General features: G+C 42.2%; 1 protein-coding gene across 1 annotated transcript in view; it reads left to right on the top strand.

Moving 5' to 3' along the window:
- Positions 1 to 23,516, top strand: part of epha6 (eph receptor A6) — an 832,733-nt gene that overhangs the window by 472,647 nt on the left and 336,570 nt on the right. The window contains exon 5 of the mRNA XM_078559784.1: positions 22,003 to 22,338. Coding sequence (XP_078415910.1) covers positions 22,003 to 22,338 — 336 coding nt within the window. The remainder of the gene's footprint in view (positions 1 to 22,002; positions 22,339 to 23,516) is intronic.

Genomic DNA, 23,516 nt, shown 5'->3' with positions numbered 1-23,516 from the left:
ATTTCAGGCCTGATGTATTTTAATTCCCACGGATCAATTGCATGCCGCCAGTCAGCTGCAGTCTGGAATGGGCAGAACACAGCTGGCTGACAAGTGGGAGCAGAGGTTTAAATGACTAGAAGCCACAGTTTGTACAAAAGGAAGATTAGCCAGTAAGAAGGTAAGTCACAGAGAGGGCATTGCAGAAGAGTCTGGCAGGAGGAAAGATAAGAGTTGGAGATGAGGGGAGGATCCAGGGCTGCAAGGCTGTGACTTTCCTTATGAGGTCAGAATGAGCCTGGAAATAAGTCAGAATCCGTAATGTGGGATAAACATCCAAACAAAATCTGGTCTTCGTGTGGAGGGCAGATAAAACGACATGTGAAATTCACAAATACACACAGTGAGGCATGTAGACCACTTATGCAAAGCAACAAGTTAATTTAAATTGAACCTTTACATTTGTCCCATCTCAGATGTATTGCTGAAAAAACATAGCAAAGCAATGAGTTCAGATCATGAGAGAAACTGAGTTTTTTAATACAACAAATTGCACAGAACAATCATTATTGCATGTAAAAATATTAAGATTTTGCTGTATTTGACAAAGTCTTCATCTCGTTAGTGCTTTGTTCTGAGCTGGGTCTGGAAATGACGTAATTATATGCTTTAATTGTATCTGACCCTCCCCCTGCCCACCCTCACTTACTTTGAGTATAATTGCTGTTAGGTTGTGGCATGTTCACAAGCCTATTTCTACCATCTTGATCTGGTTGTTGGAAACTAGCTCTTTCCACAACATATTCAAAATCACCTGATTGGGTTAGTGTCCAATCGTCAGAAATAATGCCCACATCTGGACAATTGTTTAAAATACACAGAGATAAGTTATATAAGACTTGATTTGAGTCCCATTATAGATCTTACCCAATGATATTTAACCTTAAGTCCTCTCAGGAACTCAATCCAACTGAGCTATGTAATTAGGTACTTAATTTTAGGAGAGAAAAAGAGGAAAACCTGCTCACAAATGCAGAGGACATGGTTAAAGTGTTAAGTAAGTATTTTCCCAGAAGGAAAACACAGTTCAGACCAGTACTCTTATTTCCCGGTTTTTATTGGTGTTCCATTTTAAGCTATAGAAGACCAGTTTGGACCAGTACTCTTATTTCCCGGTTTTTATTGGTGTTCCATTTTAAGCTACAGAAGACCAGTTTGGACCAGTATTCTAATTTCCCAGTTTTTACTGTTTTTTTTTGTTGTATCTGTATTCACAAAGGAAGTGAATGATGTGAAGATTATACTAAGAGGAGGGGGAAGTTATGGACTGGATAGTAATAAATAAGATGTACTAGAAATATTAGCATAATTGAAAGTTGGTAAATCACTTGGTCTGGATGTAATTCATCCTAAATTGCTGAAAGGAACAAAGTTAGAAACAGCAGAGGTATTGGTCACACTCTTTCAATCCTCATTGGATACAAGCAGTAGTGCCAGAGGACCAGAGGGTTGATAATGCCATTCCATTATTCAAGAAAGAGGAAAGCAATAAACCAGAAATCTACAGGCTAGCCAACTTAACATCAGTGATGGAGATGTTACTGGAAACTTTTATCAGGAACAACAAAAGCTTTCATTTGGGAAGCCATGGGAGATGGAAGGAGAGCTGGCATGAACTGGGAAAAGACAAATTGTGTCTGGCTAACTTGATTGAATTCTTTGATGAGCTAACAGAGAAAAGGATGATCATGGAAGATCAATTGGTATCGTACATATGGACTTTCAGAAGGCATTTGACAAAATGCCAGACAGGCGGTTTATTAAGAAGCTGGAAACCCATGAGATTAAGGGGAAAGTGGGGATGTGGATACAAAATGGGCTCAGTGACGGGAAACAGAGGGTTATTGTGGATAAATGTTTTTCAGACTGGGAGGTGATTTGTAGTGGTATTCTCCAGGGGTCAGTTTTGGGTCCATTACTCTGATCATGCAAAAACATTATAAATCGTTGGCAATCTCAGCTGGAGTATTATGGATAATTCAGGGTACCACACATCAGGAAAGATCTAAAGGCCCTAGAAAGATTACAGAAAAGGTTTACCTGGATGAGGAGAGGTTGGAAAAGTTAGCACTGTTTTTCCTGGAACAGAGAATGTTAAGATGTGTCATAAACATCTATGTCATAACGATATGTCATGGACTCTTTAAAAAGTGCTTCCCCAAAGTGGCCCATGAGCCATGTATTTGTATATGTGTGTGGATTTTCTTATCAGTGGTATGAGAAAATCAATTTAAAATAACCCAACAGTGCCTTTTTACTTAGAAAAAATAAAAAGAATAGTTTATTCTACACTATTCTTCTGGAAGTTACTTAAGAAAAGATAAAGTTACTAACACATACACACTCAAAATTTAGTTACAAATGAAGATAAAAGGATTCTTATAAAATTTGGATCATTTTAGTCCATGTTTGGTGCAGGCCTGATATTTTTGAAGTCGAGATGTTGCGCTGTCTGAAATGAAGATTTTGAAGTTGTAGGATTGTCTCTGCAGCTGCAATGGCTTCCACTGCCAGATGTTGCTTTAACAGGTGAGCTTAGGTGGAATCAGGTTTACAGGAAGGAGAGAAGGTTCCTTATTTCTGTTCTGCAGGTGGGGCACTTATAGCTGCCTAGTTACTTTACAGCAGACCAGTAGCTGTTTTTGATGCCTTTCTCTGTCTCTCCCTGGGTTGAAGCTTCTTCTCTATGGGTCAGCCAGCTTCCTGCCCTTTTCAATGTTCTTTGCAGGCAAGCCAAGATGACCACCCTTATCATGTGACCTGTACAAGATTGCCGAGTCACTTTCCATATAAAGAAAGTGGTAATTCCATTACAGTTATCCAAAGTCCTTTTATTCCTGTAGTGATCAAAAGGGTCAAGGTTGTTCACAAGCACCTTACAGTGCAGTTACTGTCTTTGTGTTTGGAGGAAAAGCCACCCAGTCATTGAGTTTCTGTTTACTCTTTTGGAACACATTGAATTTTGAATGCATATGTTTGAGGATATCTCCTTTTTGTCTGGCTAAAGGGGTTCCAGCCCAAATCCACAAGGAGAAAGTCAGGTGACCCTCAGAATCCATTTTGGAAACGATCTTTAAACTCATTCCAAGATTACAAAATGTGACCTTGAAAACAGATTTTTTCTAAAAATTTGTAATATCATAACTGCACATCATAACAGGTGGTAGGTTTTGATAGAGTAGGTTGAGAAGGAATATTCTCTCTAGCTCTTTCAAAGAGAGAGCATGTGCACCATGGACTGAATGACCTCTTTCTGTGCTCTAAGTGTCTGTGATTCAAGGAGTCTTCGAAGCTCTTGCAGCCTGTGTACACACTGGTTAATGTTCTGATGAGGGGATGTCCTCAAACTGCCTTCCCTCTACTTGATAAATAGGACTGATAGATGATGCATCTGAATTAAATGGATGTTCCAAGTAAGACCTCTTTGGGTCTTTGTTAAAGATACATTGCTAGTTTTGTTGTATCTCTTTATAATTCAGGGTGGGATTTTCCAGGGCTGCTCACCGCGGGACTGGAAATTCCCGCCCAAAGTCAATGGACTTTTAGCTGGTCTGTCAAATTTTCCACCCAGCCAACAACAATTACCATGGCAGCTGGAAACGGAAAATCCTACCCTGAGCCTTTCTCATCTTAGTCTTGTTAAATAAAGAAAGTTAAGAGTGACTTGCTAGGCCATTTCTGAGGACAGTTAAGAGTCAACTGCTGCGGGTCTGGAGTCACATGTAGATCAGACCAGGTAAGGACAGCAGATTTCCTTCCCTTAAGGACATTAGTGACCCAGATGGTCTCTTATAACTGCATGTTAGAAGAGCGACATTTGTTTATGGGCAGGATTCTATGCGTCAGCAAGCGGGGGGTGGGGGGGGCGCTCACCGACACGTAAAATGACGCGCGGTGATGTCGGGGGGGGGGAACTCCCAACGTCACCACGCCTCATTTAAATTTTCCAATAGGCGGGGACTCAGCAAAATTAGCTGTGCACCCACCGATCTGTCAATGGCCGATTGAGGCCATTGACAGAGTCAATTAAGTAATTAAAGGTCCTGCCCGTCCAACCTTAAGGTTAGTGGGCAGGCCAGGAGCCCCAGCGTGAATTATAAAAATCATGAAACCTCATCCACAGGTGGGATGAGGTTTCATGTGGGTTTTAAAACATTTTAATAAAGTTTTTGTAAAAATTATGGACGTGTCCCAACTCATGTGTCATTGTCACATGAGGGGACATGTTAGGGACATTTTATTATTCTATTTTTAGCTTTTTGACATTTAGAGCCGATCTCCCTGAGGCTGCACTAAAAAACAAGAGGATCAGAGGAAACATTCATTTGCATCTAAACACTTCTTTACATCAAGGCCCGTGTAAAGGGCAAGACTCTGGTTTCTGAATTTGTCCAGGGATATCTACTGTAGCAAAGTACTGTGTGATCTTGCTTTGTGTGAAAGAGGTTTGGATAACTTACCTCAAAAGGAAAAATCAAGAAAGATGCAGGGAAAGGGCAAGAAATGGATGAGAGGACAGCCAGCAAGGGCACTTTACCATAGTCACTATAACTGGTTTTGCATTAGAGATCAAAAATACAAAACAGCACTGTAGTTGCAAAGATGATTTCCTTCCCTTTCTATCTCAGTGACCAGAAATAATATAGATTTATATTGAGAGACACAAAGTGCAGCATACATATACTTTAGTTCTGGGTTGCTTCTATAATAATGTGAAGAACTAGTTTTGTAGCAAAGCCACATCAGTTGAGAGAAGGAAAGACCAATTAATTCACTACCATGAATAATAACATTGACCCTACCCATTAGACTGTACAAATATCAATCCAAAATAATTTGGAATACGAAAACACCATCAAAAAGATTGGGTTTGTTTATTCTCCAAGTTCATGCCATTTACTAGGATATATAGGTGCCAAACAATCTGATTTTGTTTTGGTGATTGGATCTAGTTTGCACAATAAATGAGGCATAATAAGCTGCACTGACTTAATTAAAATAAAAAGCAGCTCACATCAAATTATAAAACGGTTACAGCACAGAAGGAAGCCATTCAGCCCCTTGTGTCTGTGCTGGCCCTTTGAAGGAACAATTTACCTACTGCCACTCCCCTGCCTTTTCACTGTAGCCCTGCAAACTTTTCCTTTTCAGATAATGATCCAATTCCATCTTGAAAGCTTCAATTCACCCTGCCTCCATCACCCTCTCAGACAATGCATTCCAAATCCTAACCACCCACTGCATGAAAAAGCTCTTCATAATGTTGTCATTACTTCTTTTGCCAATTACCTTAAATCTGAGCCCTCTGGTTCTCAATCCTTCCATCAATGGGAACAGTTCCTCCCTATCTACTCTGTCCAGACCCTTCATGATTTTGAATGCCTCTATCAAATCTCCTCTTAACCTTCGCTTCTCCAAGGAGGACAGTCCCAACTTCTCTAAGCCTTTCTATGTAACTGAAGATCCTTATCCCTGGAACCATTCTCATGAATCTTTTCTGCACCCTCCCTAAAGTCTTCACATCCTTCCTAGTGTGATGCCCAGAAAACACAATACTCCAGTTGAAGCCAAACCAGTGTTTTATACAGGTTTAACATAACTTTCTTGCTTTTGTACCCTATGCCCCTATTGATAAAGCCCAGGATGTCGTTTGCTTTATTAACTACTCTCTCAAACTGTCCTGCCACCTTTCATGATTTACACACGTATACTCCCAGGTCCCTCTGCTCCTGCACCCCCTTTAGAATTGGAGCCTTTATTTTACATTGTGTCTGTGTTTTTTCCTACCAAAATGAATCACTTCACACATCTCTGCATTAAATTTCACCAGCCACATGTCCACCCATTCCACCAACCTGTCTATGTCCTTTTGAAGTTCTGCTCTCTCCTCCTCATGACTCACAATACTTCCAAGTTTTATATAATCTGCAAAGTTTGCCCTGTACACCAAAGTCTAGGTCATTAATGTATATCAGGAAGAGCTGGGGTCCTAACACCATTCCCTGGGGAACTCCACTGTAAACCCCCCCCTGCAGTCTGAAAAACAACCATTCACCAGGACCAGTGGGAGAAATCATCAGCTTTGGTGCTTCTCCTGTTTCTGGGCTTCTTATCCCTCCCCTTTATTTGTTGACAGCCTCCATCAAGCACCTTTGTGATGTGCTTTGGTCATATTGAATAGTGCAGCACAGAAGGAGGCCATTCAGTCCATCGAGTCTGTGCCAGTTCTTCTGAAGAGAAACCCAGTCAGTCCGACCACCCCACACCGTCTGCTCTTTCCCTATTTTTTTTCTCCAAGTATTAATTCAATTTCCTTTTGAACACTAATTTGAATCTGTATCCACCAGGGAGGGAGTGCATTCCAAATCCTAACTACTCTTTGTGTGAAATGTTTTCATTGCGTCACCTCTGGTTCTTTTGCCAATCAACTTAAATGAAAAATGTGAGCCATCTGATTATTGATCCTTCAGCCATTGCAAACAGTTTTTATTTATTCTATCTAAACCTTTCACAATTTTATACACCTCCATCAAATCCCCTCAGGCTTCTTGGCTCTAAAGAGAACAAACCCAGCTTCCCTGTAATTCCTCATCCCTGGAGCTGTTCTAGTAAATCTCATCTGAACCGTCTAAAAAGCCTTCATATCCCTCCAGTGCCCAGGATTGGGAACCATAGTCACAATGTTTTGCCTCACACAGGTCCCAGCTCTTCTCTCTCACCCCACCGGGCCAGATAGTCCCTCGGGCATCAAGAGCAAGAAGAGATGCCCGGGAAGGCAGCATCAAATAATGCTAGCCCATACTAAAACAGTGAACTGTTTTATATAGGTTCAGCAAAACTTCGCTTTTGCACTCTATGACTCTATTTATGTAGCCCATTGAAAACGTAGGTTTTAATATGATACACTTTACAAACATGGCTTTGTCAGACAATTACACACAACTTAGTCATTCATATAATGCAACTGGATCCTTTCTTTGAACCTGGCCCTATGCAACATCTGGACAGCAACTTCCAAAAGACATGAACCTCACAAGTGCCACAAACAACAAGCCCAGGTACAAATGAGACTTTCTGAAACTAACAGTGACATATTCAATTGGTGCATGACTCTTGGTTTCACTTTCAAGTTTAAAAATGGCGAAACCTTCCAATAAATTAGCACCAACCAATTCACCTGCAATAAAGTGCTATTTATATCCATACAAATGGGCTTTGTTAACAGAAGAAAATACACTTTGCACTGAGTGATAAATAATTTAACCACACTTACAAATGCCCAGCTTGGAGCAGATAATAGGAGAGCAAAGTACTGCAGATGCAAGAAATCTGAAATATACAGAAGATTCTGGAAATACTCAGCATCTGTGGAGGGAGAAACAGAGTCAACACGTAAGGTCCACAATCTGCACTGGTTCTGGTGAAGGGTCAGTGACCTCTGTTTCTCTCTGCACAGATGCCGCCAGACGTGCTGAGCATTTCTAACACTTCCTGTTTCTATTGGAGCAAAAATAACCCCTTTTGCCAGTCCTCCAAAAAGCAATCAGGCTCTTGTGAACCTCTGATTCTCTTTCAGCAAGAAACCCAGCAGCAGCTGCCTGAGATCTGGTTTAACACAACATTAAACATGAATTTCAAAAAAAATTAAGGTTTGAAGAAAACATAAACAACTTGCTGAGCAAAAATCAAATCAACACCAAAGCAATAAATGGATAATTTTTAAAAATGAGAAATTAATAAAAATGACCATTTATAAAAAGTGTGAGCCGGCCTCAGCAGAATTCACACGAAAGTGGGGGTCAGAAGGGGGTTGAGTTTCAGCCTGGGTTTTCCTCCTCTCCCGGACCTAGAAAATAATTGCGAGGCAGTACCATTTTCAGGTCCTGATTTGGAAACTATTCTACCTGAACTTCAACATTGAGCAACAAGCTTTGAGAAGAATGTGGATGATCTTCCTACCCTCTCCTGTGGTATGTGCAGGATCCGGCACAAGTCTTTATTGTTTCCCAGTCTCAAGGCATCTCCTTTCCCACTTTCTCCAGCACTTTGTTAATATTACTTACACACATGTCAATCGCCAGCATTTTATAGCCTTAAAATATAAAAGTTATTAAAATACAATATAATAAAAGAACTTACACTTTGAGAACTAATTTAAATCTTTGTAAAGAACCTTTAAATGATTAAGTAATTCTTTCCTTTTAATTTCTTTCCATCATTGAAGCCTGCACTTTGTTGGAAATTCAAGCTGATTTTTCTCCCTTTTAGCAGTTTCAAACTGATCAATTGCTTTCAATTTTATTCCACCAACAAATTAGGCTAAAAATAGGGTTTTTCTTTTGGTTTCCTTGCATGGGTTTGGGTTGCTACTCATGGCCTACCTGCACCATTGCAAATCAAGGTGGAGGCCATGTAATTCATCTGCTTCATTTAATTACTTCATCTGCATTGTTGGCCCAAGGCCATTCCAGAACTGCGTCCTCTTTGTCTGAGCAGCTTGTGGGCTCTGCACACCGCAGAGCGGCTTGCCAAGGCCTGGTCGAGGGGGTACACTGGCACTGGTGTGCCTGTCAGGTAGATTTCCCTGGAGGTGGCCAATTAGGGAGCTGTGTCCAAGACCACTGTTGAATTAGGGACAGCAGCCAGGTTTCAAAGTCGGGATGTGAATTCAGTGAAGCCTGTGGACATGGCCTTATGCCGCCTGCATAGAAGGGCGATGCTGCCGGTAAAGCAAGAGCTGCAAATTGAGTCCGGTGCTTTGCACCTTGTGCATCCCCTTCTCCTGGACCTTGCTGTTTGGCACTACTCTTTATTTCCTGTCACTTAGCCCATTTCGTATCCATGTTACTACTGTCCCTTTTATTCCATGAGCTCTAACTTTTCTCATAAGTCTATTGTGTGGCACTTTATTAAATACCTTTTGAAAGTCCATGTATGCCACATCAACAGCATTACCCTCTCTGTTACCTCAACAATAAACCCAAGCAAACGAGTTAAACACAATTTGCCCTTAACAAATCTATGTTGATTTCCTTAATTAATCCATACTTGTCCAAGTAGCTATTAATTTTGCCATTAATTATTGTTTCTGAAAACTTTCCTACCACTGAGATTAAACTGACTAGCCTGTAGCTGCTGGGCTTATCTTTACATCCTTTTTTGAACAAGGATTTAAATTTCCAATTCCCCAATCTTTTGACACCACCCCTGAGTCTAAGGAAGATTGGAAAATTATGGCCCTTGCTTCCGTAATTTCCACTCTCACTTTCTTCAGTATCCTTGGACGCATCTCTCTAGTCCTGGTGCCTTCTCAACTTTAAGTACAGACAGCCTATCCAATACCTCGTCCTTATCAATTTTTAACCCTTCAAATGTCTGAATTACCTCCTCTTTCACCATGACCTGGGCAGCATCTTCCTTGGTAAAGACAGATATAATTAAGTTTAGCTCATATCATGTTCCCATCTGCAAGATTCCAATTTATTTTCCACTTTCATTATCTGTTCAGAATAGTAAACTACACTTCAAACTTTTTATAAGATAATCCTTCACGGTTGGTCCCTGGTCAGTAAATGGTCAGCTGCATTGCCTTAAAGCAATGAGTGTTACCATGAAAACCTAGGCGTCTATCACTTTGTAGCACATATAATTCCAGACAGAAGCCAGAAGCATTGCTACATAGTCAGAGACCAACTATGAACACCAAAGATAATGCTTCACCTCTACAATAGGGAAAAATTTCAAGGCTTTGACAGGTTAGGTTTTTCAAATGAAACTATTATAAATTGGCAATAACCTATATTCTTTTTACCTGGGCTGTGTTTCAGCAAGCTCTGGTCTGGCAAAGGGCAAGTGCACTTGTAATTGCTTTTATGCTGTTTCTAATATCATATGATCTGCTTTCACGCCTCAAAATCATTTTGTTTTCAGTAATCATTGCAATTACTTTTCAACTAAAGTTGATTTCCTATGCCATTGCACAAGGATAAAATATGTCCCCAATAATATTTGGGTTCCTATTCTGCAACACCAAATTCTTTCATTAGGATCGTGTTTTCTTATATATTAACAAACACGCTCTTATATGCCAAGTATCTAAATATTGGAAATGAATCATCCCTTATATTCTCGAAGTCTCCTTTCACTGTTGCATACGTTAGAAATGAGATTCGCTTCTTTTGCTCTGTGCATTAAAGCAGCTGTTGATACCCACTCTGACTCCATTCTTTACCAGGCTATTAATTTTCTACTCAAGTAGACAGATGGTGGCATCCTGCAGAAACATAACACTTTATGTTAGCTGAATAAGTGCATCGGTTTGAAACGCACCATGCAGAGAAGATAGAGGAACACAACAGTTTTCCAGGTTATTTTTATATTCTTTCATCAGACTTCTCCCCTTTCATTATCCCGACAACCCTCTGAGCAATAAAACTTCTCTGAACCACTTCTTTGATCGTTTGTTGATGATCTTAAATTGATGCCCTCTAAATTTATTGAGTTACTGACCAATGCAAATGCGTTTTTCAAATTACCTGATAAAATCCCTTTGTAATCTGGAATATCTCTACAGCTAGTTGGAATTCCAGTAGCACAAGGCATGCACTTACATTAAAAATACAATTAAAAGGTTGGTGTTTTGGGCATCAGAAGTGCTTTTAAAATACCAGTGAAAATTAAGAACTGTATTTTTATTGTGGATGGACTCTCAATTGTGCTGTGGTGCATGTTGTTTCCTCTTAATAAATATAAATTTGTATTTTCAATCTGAGCTACATGTTCTGTCAATGTGCTGTTATCCAATCTATTGGATAAAACTGTTGGGCACAGTAGGAACCCTGTACCATTTTTGAATAATCCAACATCAAAAGTGCGCAGAGTTTTAGCCCATAGGATGCTATCTGATTCCCTTCATGCACGGGTTTATGATTTGGGTCACAGGAGGCTAACTTTTGCAGCAATCTTAAGAAAAATATCTTGAAAAAATAGAGATGTCAAAAATTAAAGCCAGGCAAAACATGAGTATGTAGGGCTGAATTTTTCGTTTGATGTGTGGGGGGGTGGGCCCTGCACGTCCATGCGTAAAATGATGCGCGGTGACGTTGGGCGAGTGTCCCGACATCACCGCACGCCATCGCGATATTTTGCTGGGTGGGCGCGCGATGAAGTCCGACGCGCGCCCGCCATTAATTAACGGGCCACTTAAGGCCCTTTAGCCTTCAATCGACACCAATGTTTCGGTGCCCATGCGATCATCGGGCCGGCACATGGGCACAACGGGCAGGCAGGTAGGAGACATTTCTATTAGCCTCATCCACGGGTGGGATAAGAGGGCTCAGTGGGGTTGTGAATCTGCTCTGTGAGGTATTTATTGGAGAAAGTTTTTCAAACTTGCCTGTGTGATCTGCAGTACTTCAGAATGCATCCCAGCAACTTTTCCTGGACTCTTAACCTTCAGGTCAGCGCTCTGCAGTTAGGAATCTTTTCCTGGCCTGCAGGTTTCAGGAAGCTTTCCCTTAGCCTGGGTATTGGATCTGATCTGTCCACTGGAGTCAGCTCCTCTGAGGAGGAAGGGAGGACTAGAAGGAGGAGGAGGCCTGGAGTGCACATTCAGCCTCCAGGGGAGCCACCTTTGGGAGTACAGGCACAGGCACAAGGGGCGCAGGGCCAAGAGGTAGTTCAAGGTGGAAGGGGCCACAGAAGATGCCACTATCCTGCTGCCAGGGTATACAGGCGGCGAAGCAGTTACCTCAGTATGTCTGAGGTGCAGTGCCGAAGGAAGCTCCGACTGTCAAGGGAGACAGTGAACTCTATCTGTCAGATGATTGGGTCTGAGATCTCCCCTAAATGTGTGGGTGGATACCCCATGCCAGCAGCTCTGAAGGTCACAGCTGCCCTCAACATCTATGCCTCTGGCTCCTTCCAGGGCTCGGTGGGTGATCTTTGCGGTGTCTCCCAATCAGCTGTCCACACTTGTGTCAAGCAGGTCACAGACGCTCTGTTCAGACAGGCATTGCCCTTCATCCACTTCTGCTGTGACCAGGCAAGTCAGGCACAGCGAGCTAGAGGCTTCGCGGCCATTGCTGGCTTCACCCGCGTCCAGGGTGTAATAGACTGTACACATGTGGCCATCAAGATGCCAGCAGGTGAGCCCGGTGCCTTCATCAACAGGAAGGGCTTCCACTCCATGAACATGCAGATAGTGTGGGATCACAGGATGCAGATTCGACAAATCTGTACAAGGTACCCAGGCAGCTCCCACGTGCCTACATCCTCAGACACTCCCAGGTGCCGGGGCTCTTCAGTGCTCTGGCTCGGCTGGATGGTTGGCTGCTGGGTGACCAGGGCTATCCCCTCAGAAGGTGGCTCAAGATGTCTCTCTGCCATCCAAGAACAGAAGCTGAGCAGCGGTACAATAGGAGCCACGGCACCACAAGGGCTGTGGTGGAGAGAGCCATTGGTCTTCTCAAGATACACTTCTGATTCCTGGACCATTCAGGGACTGCACTACAGTACCCCCCAGATCATGTCTCGGTGATAGTGGTAGCATGCTGTGCTCTCCACAATCTTGCGCTGGAAAGGGGGGATGCAGTGGACGATGAAGACATCGACACAGTGTCTGCAGCTGCACACGAGTCCAGCAGTGAGTCCGAGGATGAGCATGCACAGGGAAATGCTGAGGGGGCAGACACTGACCCGGGCATACTCCAGGGAGGCAGGGACACCCGGGATGCTTTAATCCAACAAACCTTCAGCTAGAACAACACAGATGGATCACCAGGACAAGCCTGGGCTGTCGGCTCGATACTCGACACCGAAGTGCAAAATCTACCAGGTCAGCGGCACTAACTAAGGGCCTTGTACATAAAGCTGAATGTCCAACAAATCACTCATTACACTTTTCTTAAACATACAAATGCAGAAGAAACGAGGCACCCTCAGCCATGGTCACACAACTGGCATTTAATATGAAGCAGAAGTTATCACAAATAGAAAACAATAGCGTAAACAATCAGAAAGAAATCATAAGGACCTAATCTCAGGCCAACACAAAAGCACCAGTGAAAAGCCTGCGGTGTGCCTAATGTGCCATATGCTTTCGTTTATGATGCTTGTGCTGTCCCACCGCTCAGAGTGGCATCTGAGACAGCCTGCTGACTCTGCTGTCCTGTTGGCCTCAGTGACCTTGGCAGTCGTCCTCTGGCCTGTGGAGCCTGTGCTGGCCCCGCCTGGGAGGGAGATGCCTGTTCCACAGCTGGCATCACCCCAGTCACCGCAGTGGATGTGGATACTCAAGTGGATGTTCACCGCCGACCTCACCGTCACCACAGGCAGGGTCCACGTCCTCACCAGTCAGAGCAATGGCACACTCCTCAAAGTGCGTGAGGGGCCTAATGTGGGCCACTCCACCCTGGTCTAGGACCTCTCCCTGCTGTTGTGAGTCAGCTTCTCCAGCATGAAAACAGATGGAGAGAGTGTGAGCAGGACACATGGCACTGCGTGGAATGTTTGTATGGTGAGCGGCACCATGGCCAGGAATGAGGATGTGAGTTTGAGAGGATATGAGCCTGATGTGGATATGAGGGTGTGTGTGAGAGTTAGTGGTGTTGTCTCTTGAGCTCTGAGCTCCCTGTGGATGTGTGATGGGTTTGAGAGTGTGTGAGTTGAGGGTGATGAGAAGAGTGAGTTACCCTGGGGAACGGATGAGTCCATTCATCCTGTAGCGGCACTGGGTGGCTGTCCTCTTTCGCAGGGCATTGGCGCTGACCACCGCCTACCAAGCCTGGTTGGTAACGCCACTCCCCATCCTGCGGTCAAGCGGAGGTAGGGAACATTGTGGTGGGCCTCCACGGCATCCAAAAGGCATTCCTGTGACGTGTCCTTAAACCTGGGGGCTGCAGTCTTTTTGCCTTTTGTGGACATCTTCCCTGCAGTAGTCGTGGGCTGGAAGCACTGAAATGTGTGCACACGTCTAGACTTCAAATATGGCGCCTAGCGTGAAGAAGCGGCGAGGGGATGGCAGGCAGGCAGGCGAATGAGAGCCCATCCGCCATTGAAACAGCATGTTTCCCAGGAATGCATAAATAATGTGGTGGGATTGGGACGATACAGCATGAAAACCCCACCATTGCGTCAGTGGGTAAAACTGACCCTAGGAGTGAGTATGAAAGAAGAGTAACAAAATCATAAAGGCCAATACATGTCCTTGAGTAGGAGCATTTGTAGCAAGAGGGTAGTCAAGGTACAGATAGCCAGAGTAAGGATATAACCAATAAGAAATGAAAAAGGCAAGCTTGTCAGGCAAAGTGGAGGCAAAGGCGTGAATAATATTCCAGAATAAATTTCTCGACTTGGCAGACACAGCTCAATTTAAAGGACCCTGTCACATGCAATTTTTGAACCAGGATCATGGGGGTTTGATCGGGTCTGGCCCCCAACCCCAGAAGCAGATCGGCAATGGCCACAGGAGAGATTGAGTGCCATGGCAGGCTGGTTAGAAAGCCTACTATGGTTCTCTGTGACTTTGTCCAAGTTGTTTTAAAAGCTGTTAGGCCTTGAGCACTCAGTCCCACCTACTCATCACGTCCCCCCCCATTCCAATTTACACAGCCAACTTATACCCAGTGCTAACCCAATGCCAATTCATACCCCCAATGCCACCTCCGTAGCCATTCACCTAGTATTGACTGTGGTAAAAGCTCAGGAGTGATGTGGAGATGAAAAAAAAATAAACTTCTAAAAATCTAATAGAGCTCTTATACAGAGACAAAACCTATCATTTATGAAAATCATTGAAAGATTTTAAATTTCCTCAATTGGTCAACCTGTTATAAAAACAAACAAACTTCTATTCAGTAATCAAATTAAAGACAGCTAATCCTTTAATAGCTTCTTTAAACTGGCAATAAAAATGTGAACTCAGTCACCTTCCCCCCTCCCCCGCCAACACCCTGCTGAGTTCAGTACTTCTGGTGTTTTTTTTTGAAACCCAGCCAAGCATTCATAAAGACCTTGGCTGTAATAACAACCCTTGTGAAATGGCAACAATTAGTCTATTGAAACTGCAGGGACAGAAGGTAATAATTTTTCTAAGCTGTATCAGGTGGACTGTCAATCAAAGCAGTCCAGCAGCCAGTGTTTTATTTTAACTCTAACTGACAGCTGCAGCTTGCTCTTTTCATGATTAAAGTGCTGACAATTTAAATAACTTCAGATCATGCCACATTTGTTGCCCACCCCTAATTGCCCTTGAGAACGTGGTGCTGAGCAGCCTTCTTGAACTGCTGTAGTCCATGTCGTGTAGGTACTGTTAGGGAGGGAGTTCCAGGATTTTTTACTCAGAGACAGTGAAGGAATGATGATATATTTCCTGGTTAGGATGGTGAGTGGCTTGGAGGGGACTTTCCAGGTGGTGGTGATCCTATGTGCCTGCTGCCCTTGATCTACTAGATGGTAGAGGTTGTGGGTTTGGAAGGTGTTGTCTAAGGAAGCTTGGTGAGTTCTTGCAGTGTGTAAAGAAGTGAATCTGCTGCCACTGTGCGTCGGTGGCGGAGGAGATGAATGTTTGTGGATGGAGTGCCAATCAAGCAGGCTGCTTTGTCCTGGGTGGTGTCAAGCTTCTTGAATGTTGTTGGAGCTGCACTCATCCAGGCAAGTGGGGATGTTTTTCATCACTATTCTGAATTATGCCATGTAGATGGTGAACAGGCTTTGGGGAGTCAGGAGGTGAGTTACTCGCCACAGGATCCCTAGACTCTGACCAACTCTTGTAGCCATAGTCTTTATATGGCTAGTCCAGTTCAGTTTCTGGGCAATGATAACCCCCAGGATGTTGTTAGTGGGGGATTCAGCAAAGGTAATGTCATTGAATGTCAAGGGGCGATGGTTAGATTCCCTCTTGTTGGAGATGGTTATTGCCTGACATTTGTGTGGTGCGAATGTTGTTGCCACTTGTCTAGATATTGTCCAGGTCTTGCTGAATTTGTATATGGACTGCTTCAGTATCTGAGGAGTGGCAAATGGTGCTGAACATTGTGCAATCATCACCGAACATCCCCACTTCTGACCTTATGATGAAAGGAAGGTCATTGATGAAGCAGCTGAAGATGGTTCGGCCGAGGACACTACCCTGAGAAACTCCTGCAGTGATGTCCTGGAGCTGAGGTGACTGACCTCCAACAACCACAATTACCTTCCTAGGTATGACTCCAACCAGTGGAGAATTTTCCCCCTGATTCTCATTGACTCCAGTTTTGCCCAGGCTCCTTGATACCACACTCGGACAAATGCAGCCTTGATGTCAAGGGCAGACACTCTCACCTCACCTCAGAATTTCAGCTCTTTTGTCCATGTTTGAACCAAGGCTGTAGTGAATTCAGTAGCTAAGTGGCCTTATACACCCTTATACAGACCTTATTCATCCTTCAAGAGTGTTTACATGTGCTTCATAAATTCATGACTCCCACACTGCAATTAAAGTCTTTGGAGTAATGAATAAGGGGTCTGTTTGAACTCAGCACTAATTTCAAATGGCGCTGTTGAATTTCCCACCTGTGTGATTCATGCCCCATCCCCTTGCTCCCCGCCAGCCAAAATGGAATGTGTTGGAAATGGGGGCGCAATTTCTGCATCCGGGTCCCACCTATCATTTTTAAAGATCTCTACTCGGCCCAACTCCATGGAGGTCCAGCCTTTCATCTCACTTTTTGCACGGGATTTAAAAACAATGAAAGTGTAGGACAGTTCACCAAGGTATTACCAGAAATGAAAGTTTATAATTATAAAAATAGGCATTAGGCATTTAGGTTGTTTTCACTATGGCTAAAAAGGTTGAAGGAAGTCCTGCTAAAGGTGTTCAAGATGGCAAAAGAATAAGGAGTGATGGATGATCTCCATTTGTCAGTGAAGTGGTTATGAGTTCGCAAATTTAAGATTACCACAAAATAATTAAAGATGCCATTTCTAATTCAAGCCCCAGACCTCATACTGGAAAGTAAGCCTTGGGGTGGAATTTTATGCCGGCGAGATTTTACAATCTTGCCAAAGTCAATGGACTTTTGCACAGCTCGCTGCATTTTTCACCCCCACCCACCCCCCTCCCCCTGCTGTGACAGGTCCATAAAATTCCATCCTAGGAGTGGGAAATGCCTTACAGCATTTTGTATATTAAGCAATTATTTGTACAGATAATTATTTTCCTTTTTCAGAATTGTATGTTCTTAATGTTTTTCATAAACGATATCTTTTAACTATATTCATTGAGTGAAAAATTATAATGGCCAATCTGCATCCACAGAAAACTTTATTCATGCAGTATTGGTATTTGTCTGCCTGCACTGGGGAGGAAAAACGTTTGTTTTTTTACTAGTAGCAGTTGCCAAGGGAAAAAAAACTTATTTTCCAGGAACAAATGACAAGAAGCATTCAGTTTACTGTTCTTGACTTACTGACTTGCCCCACATTTTCTTACACATCATAAGCAATGCCAAGGGAGATGAACTAGTATAAATATGTTTGTATTAAACATTTAACAAGAAATTAAAGAAGGGAAAAAAGTACCTGAAGTCTGCAATTTAGGAAGAGGAAATACTGGGAAGATGGCTGCACAAATGTCTCTACGTCTCTATATCTATGGGGGAGTCCAGTGACAATACCATAGTGGTATTGTCACTGGAGTAGTACTCCAGAGACATCAGGGTAATGCTCCTTATCCAGTTTCAAATCCCACCACAGCAGGTGGTGAAATTTGAATTCAATAAAATTTGGAATCAAAAGTCTAATCAATGAAACCATTGTTGAATTCACTAAGGAAGGAAATCTGCCATCCTTACCTGGTCTGGCCTACATGTGACTCTTGTGGTTGACTCTTAAAAATGCCCTCTGATGGGCAATAAATGCTCAAACCTATGAATGAATAAAAAAAAACCTAGTAATAGCACAGAATCATACAAAACTGAAAAATGAGTATTTTCTGTCTACGTATGCCCTCTCTACTTGTTTATATATATTCTAGTACGGGAAAGGAGTAAACTAGAATCCAACAAAGATCAAGTGCAGCGTGTAAACGATACAGCAGAAGAGGTAATTGAGGGATATGCAAATTACTCTTAAACAGCTGAGTTACAGCAACTTAGTAACCAAAATGTACTAAGGAAATACTGACAAGGACAGACAGTAGATTAGGTTCTCACTTGTTTGATCTCTGTCAATGTCAATGACACTGACATCAACAGAGGCAGGGCAGCTGTTGAGTTCCATTGGGTTACACTGGGCTCATCTTTCCCTTGGCAACCCTACCATTTGCGTCTGAGAGAAGGTAGAAACCTGTACATCAGAATCAAGTCCAAGTCAAGTCCAAGCTTCACAAAACATCCATATGTGGTGGAATTGCTGGATAGTGATCAGAAATGGACATTTGGTCTGCTTGACCTGATGCAGTGCTCCTATGACCCAGCCAGCCAAGGTTGGCTAACTCAGTTTATAGATTAAACCTGGGGCCTTCCTAACTTGAATTGCTTAGCTATTCTCTGATACTATCCTAGGAATTGGGCATCTATTGTATCTATATATTGCATTTTTATTGAACACTTTTAGATTTTTCACATCATTAAACCATAAGGTGCTCAGCTGGTCAGGCACTCTGCAGCGATATATCTGGATAAGATACTGTTTGTGAGTGTAGTTTTCCAAATGAAATCTGAGAGTTCTTGCCATGTTTATCTGCCAAATGTCTTCAGTTAAAATATAAGTTCACCTTGAGACACTGGTGTGACATGGCTAACTGCCCATGGCTTATACAAATTTGCTATGCTTTATCTTTGTTGCAATGAATGTTGTGTACACTGCACTTACCAGAATAGAAATGAAATCAGCCTACATTTAGCTATTGCTCATCTGATAACATACAACCTAGGGAGAGAATCAAATCATTTTACCGCACTGAAATAGGTTGTTTCTATCAGCTAATCTTGAACAGTGTTTTTTTCTCATTTGAACCACTTAGTCTAATTTGATTCCTCTGCTTGCTTCCCAGGCTACTTAATGTTGCTCTTTATCAAACAACCATTTACTTCCCACTTAAAAATGACTCTATTTCAACACGGATTATGGTGGAGAATTCCACATTCCAACCATTCCTAACAATAACAGCTTACATTTATATAGCACATGTAACATAATAAAATATCCCGATGTGCTTAACACAAGTGATATCAATAAAAAAAAATCTTTGACATCAAGCCACGGAAGGAAATATCAGGCCCACAATGGCCAAAAATTTTTTAAAGAGAGAGGTTTTAAGAGACATTTAAACAAAGAGTGGTGGAGAGGTATAGAGTGGTAATTCCAGAACTTAAGCTCAAGACAGTTTAAAGCACCACTGCCAATGGTGAAGCAATTGAAATCAGGGATGTTCAAGAGGCAAGAATTGGAGGTGCGCAGAGATCTCAAAGGCTTGTAGGGCCCCAGGAGGCTACAGAGATGGGGAGAGGCTAGGCCATGGAGGCAGTCAAGACGAGAGGTAAGAAAAGCACGGGTAAGGATTTCAACAGCCGATGAAAACAGAAAGCATCATATTGTGCATTAGGTTAAAAAAGTGACATCACATAGTGCCCACATAAATGAAAAACTTCTGAATTTTCTTATCAAGTGAAGAAGTCACAACAACCTGAGTGAGTGCAAAATGTGCCATATGTGACCCATATGTAGCCACTTCTCATCCAGATACCTGAAATGGAGGTGAAAGAGAAGGGCACATAAGCCTCATCAGCATAGGGAGAGCATAATCTGTTGAAACTAGGATATTCAATGCTCTCTGGCTCTGTTCATAATGAGAAGAAAATGCAAACGTATCTGAGCATGCAAACTTAACCAGCTAGACTGGCAGATTGCTTTCTGTGCTTCTGCTTTGAAGATGCTGGCATAAAGAAAAAATAGTTGCCTCAGTTGCCAGGATAGCCAGGTGGCCAGTAGATACATTTGAAAGCATTGGCTGCATATACAGATTTACTTCAGTTCCTGGGAAGGATTTGTGAATAGCTGCTGCTTGGTTCACTTGCAAAAAAGAAATGCTATACTTTCTGTATGTTTGCAAAAGAAGAAAGTTGTTCCTATACATCCATCAATTTAATACAATAGGACAGTTACACAAAGATCAGTAATTCTAACCAAGGAATTGAAGGGGAAAAACAGCAGAAACAAATTACCATTAAATATGATTATGGATCAATGTCAAAGAAATAACCTGACTTTTGCATTTTAATGCATTAAATTGCTATATTTGTTGGTAGCCCTCAAACCTGCTGAGAAAGGGTTTCTTCTATTTCACCCTTAGAACTTCTTTTCAGGCGTTTTCTTTCAAAACAAATGCAGGCAAGAATTTGTTTCTTCCTTTGCTCTGCACCCGTGTCTCATCATTTTGGTTGTGATTGGATTGGAGACGCTATTATTGATTGAATTTGTCCAAGTTCTTAAGTTTTACTTTGTGTGATTTTCTATTTTTGGCAACAGTTAATGCACAAATACATATGTTTACAATTCTAAATAATTTGATTAAAAATCTGCATTAGTAGCTAATTTGAATCCATTGTAAATGTTCGAAGGAGCTGTATTCCTGCACCTTGACCTTTTGTATCAAAGTAGTTAAAAATAAAGATATAATTTTAGCAACAATTAGGCTTAATTGAAGGAATGTTATATTCTCTTGACTGATGTCCATGGGGAGCTGAACTCAAACTTATGCAAGCTCCTTTCATTTTAGGATCATTAATGTAAGAGGGGGAGGAGCCATTCTGGACTGGAATTGAATTGATTTCTGAACTATAAAACAAGGACGTTTTTTAAAGAAATGAGCCACCCACCCTTTAATTTTAAATTACAATTGTTCCATTTGAATTTGTCTAACCATTGTACTTAAAATATATTCTCTTTCGCCAGTTTATACCGACTTGGACAGTAGTGCAGATCTGGCACATTTCTACTGAAAGGCTGAAATATGAACATCAGGACAGGCACTGCAAATAGATTCTTCCACTCAGTTCCATGCAGGTCTTCCATGACAGCTTTTCACAGCTGTGCTTTGAAGACACAAAAGGAACTTGTGGGCTAAAATTGTTTTGAACCTAATGGGCACCCTTGTATAAAAACATAGGATTGGTGATTTTTTAAAATTCATTTTATGGGATGTGGGTGCTAGGCCAGCATTTATTCCCCATCTCTAATTGCCCTTGAGAAGGTGGTGGTGAGCAGCCTTCTTGAACCGTTGGAGTCCATGTGATGTCACATGATGTTACGTACACCCACAGTGCTGTTAGGAAAGGAGTTCCAGGATTTTGACCCAGCGACAGTGAAGGAACAGTGATATATTTACAAGTCAGGATGGTGTTCCCATGTATCTGCTGCCCTTGTCCTTCTAGATGGTAGTGTTTGAAGGTTTGGAAGGTGCTGGCTAAGGAGTCTTGGTGAATTCCTGCAGTGCATCTTGTAGACGGTACACACTGCTGCTACTGGACGTCAGTGGAGGAGGGAGTGAATGTTTGTGGAATCGGTGCCAATCAAACAGGTTGTTTTGTCCTGGATGGTGTCAAGTTTCTTGAGTGTTGTGGGAGATGTACTCATCCAGGCAAGTGGAGAGTATTCAATCACACTCCTGACTTGTGCCTTGTAGATGGTGGACAGCCTTTGGGGAGTCAGGAGGTGAGTTACTCGCCGCAGACCAACAGAAGTGGTCAAGCATTTAACATAGTACCAGAACACATTTGGTACTTTAATATTGCATCCTCAGTACTGTTACAAAATGATTGATAGTCTCCTAGCATTATCAGATATTATTATACAGCCACAATTCTAAAGCATCCTGAAAGCATGGAGGTCGTCAGTTGAATGATTTGAACTGAATGGAATTGCTCTGAAAACAATAGAGGTGGAGTAGCTTTAACATACTGTGTTGCTTTTTTCTACTCATAGGACCTCCTTCTACCCCTCGAAATGTCATTTTCAATATTAATGACTCATCGCTAATCCTGGAGTGGAGTCCACCAGTCGACACAGGCGGACGGAAAGATCTCACCTATAATGTCATCTGTAAGATGTGTGGCTTGGGTCCTAAGAAGTGCTCGCTCTGTGGAGGAGGCATGCGTTTTTTACCTCGCAACACAGGCCTGACAAATACTTCAGTGACCGTCGTTGACTTTCTTGCCCATATGAACTACACATTTGAAATTGAATCAGTGAATGGGGTCTCCAGCGAGAGCATGGTTCCCAGGCAGTTCGCTATCCTCACCATCATCACTAATCAAGCTGGTAAGCCTTCTTTCGTATCTGTCCCCTTGTAATGTTAGTTCTAAGACTAATGGTCACTTTGCAATGCTGTGGTTGCAGGTTTTAATCTCAGAGCGAACTATCCTACAGAACAAAAATAAAACTGGAATATATTTTGCTAGGGGCTTGAGTGTTGCTCAAGCCTGATAGTCTAATCCTCAAAGAAAGAAATTGAGACTATGTACTAACCATTGAATTGTAAAATGCCGATCATGTAGCAAACTGCATAATTCATGAATAACTGAGTTGCAATGCAATATCATAATTGATTATTCTAATGTAACCACTGCAAATGTGTCATGCGGCATAGCTGTATTCGAATCCAAACAGGATAGCTGGATCTCACTTTAAAAACAAAATATTTGGGATGATCATCCCTGCTGCTTCATTGAAAGTGGTTATAGTCCCATAATATCAGCCATAGTTCAGGGGGTAGCACGCTTCCCCTGAGTCAGGAGGTTGTGGGTTCAAATCCCACTCCAAGGCCTGAGCACAAAAGTCAGGGCTGACATTGTAATGCAGATTTGAGGGAGTATTGCACTGTCAGAGGTGCTGTCTTTTGGCTCAGACTTCAAACTGAAGCTTTGGTGGGCGGAAATGTTCCCATGGCTCTATTTCGAGGAAGAGAAGGGAAGTTATCCTTGGTCTTCTGGCAAATATTTATCCCTCAATCTACATCGTGAAAACAGATTATGTGATCATTATCACATTGCGGTTTGTGGGAATTTGCTGTACATAAATTGGCTACCGCATTTCCTACATTACAACAGTGACTAGAGTATTTCATTGGTTATGAAGTGTTTTAGAACTCCCGATGGTCATGAAAGACAAGTCTTTTTTAAAATTAAATTATTACCATGTGGTAAATTCAGGATATTTTTGACGTCTATTAATAGATGCAATCTGATTGTAAACAAAAGGATTGATTTAAGTCAGGAGTTTATCTATCCTATCATTCTTAGTGCATTGTTAACCTATAGATTTCCAGACCATTTGCCAGCATTGTTGTATTTCTAATTCCAGGTTAGGGTTCTTTTCCTCTATCTGTCACTATCAGCTTGGCTCAGTTAGAATTAGAAGGCTTCACACTTCACTGTAGACTTGCACACACAATGTAGGCTCAGCAGAGTTCAGTGCAGTACTGAGGGAGTGCAGCATTT

Source organism: Cetorhinus maximus, chromosome 16 (assembly GCF_964194155.1).
Source record: "Cetorhinus maximus chromosome 16, sCetMax3.hap1.1, whole genome shotgun sequence".
In the NCBI taxonomy this organism is placed as follows: domain Eukaryota; kingdom Metazoa; phylum Chordata; class Chondrichthyes; order Lamniformes; family Cetorhinidae; genus Cetorhinus; species Cetorhinus maximus.
The sequence above is the reverse complement of the archived record's forward strand: the minus strand, read 5'-3'. Positions and strand labels throughout refer to the sequence as shown.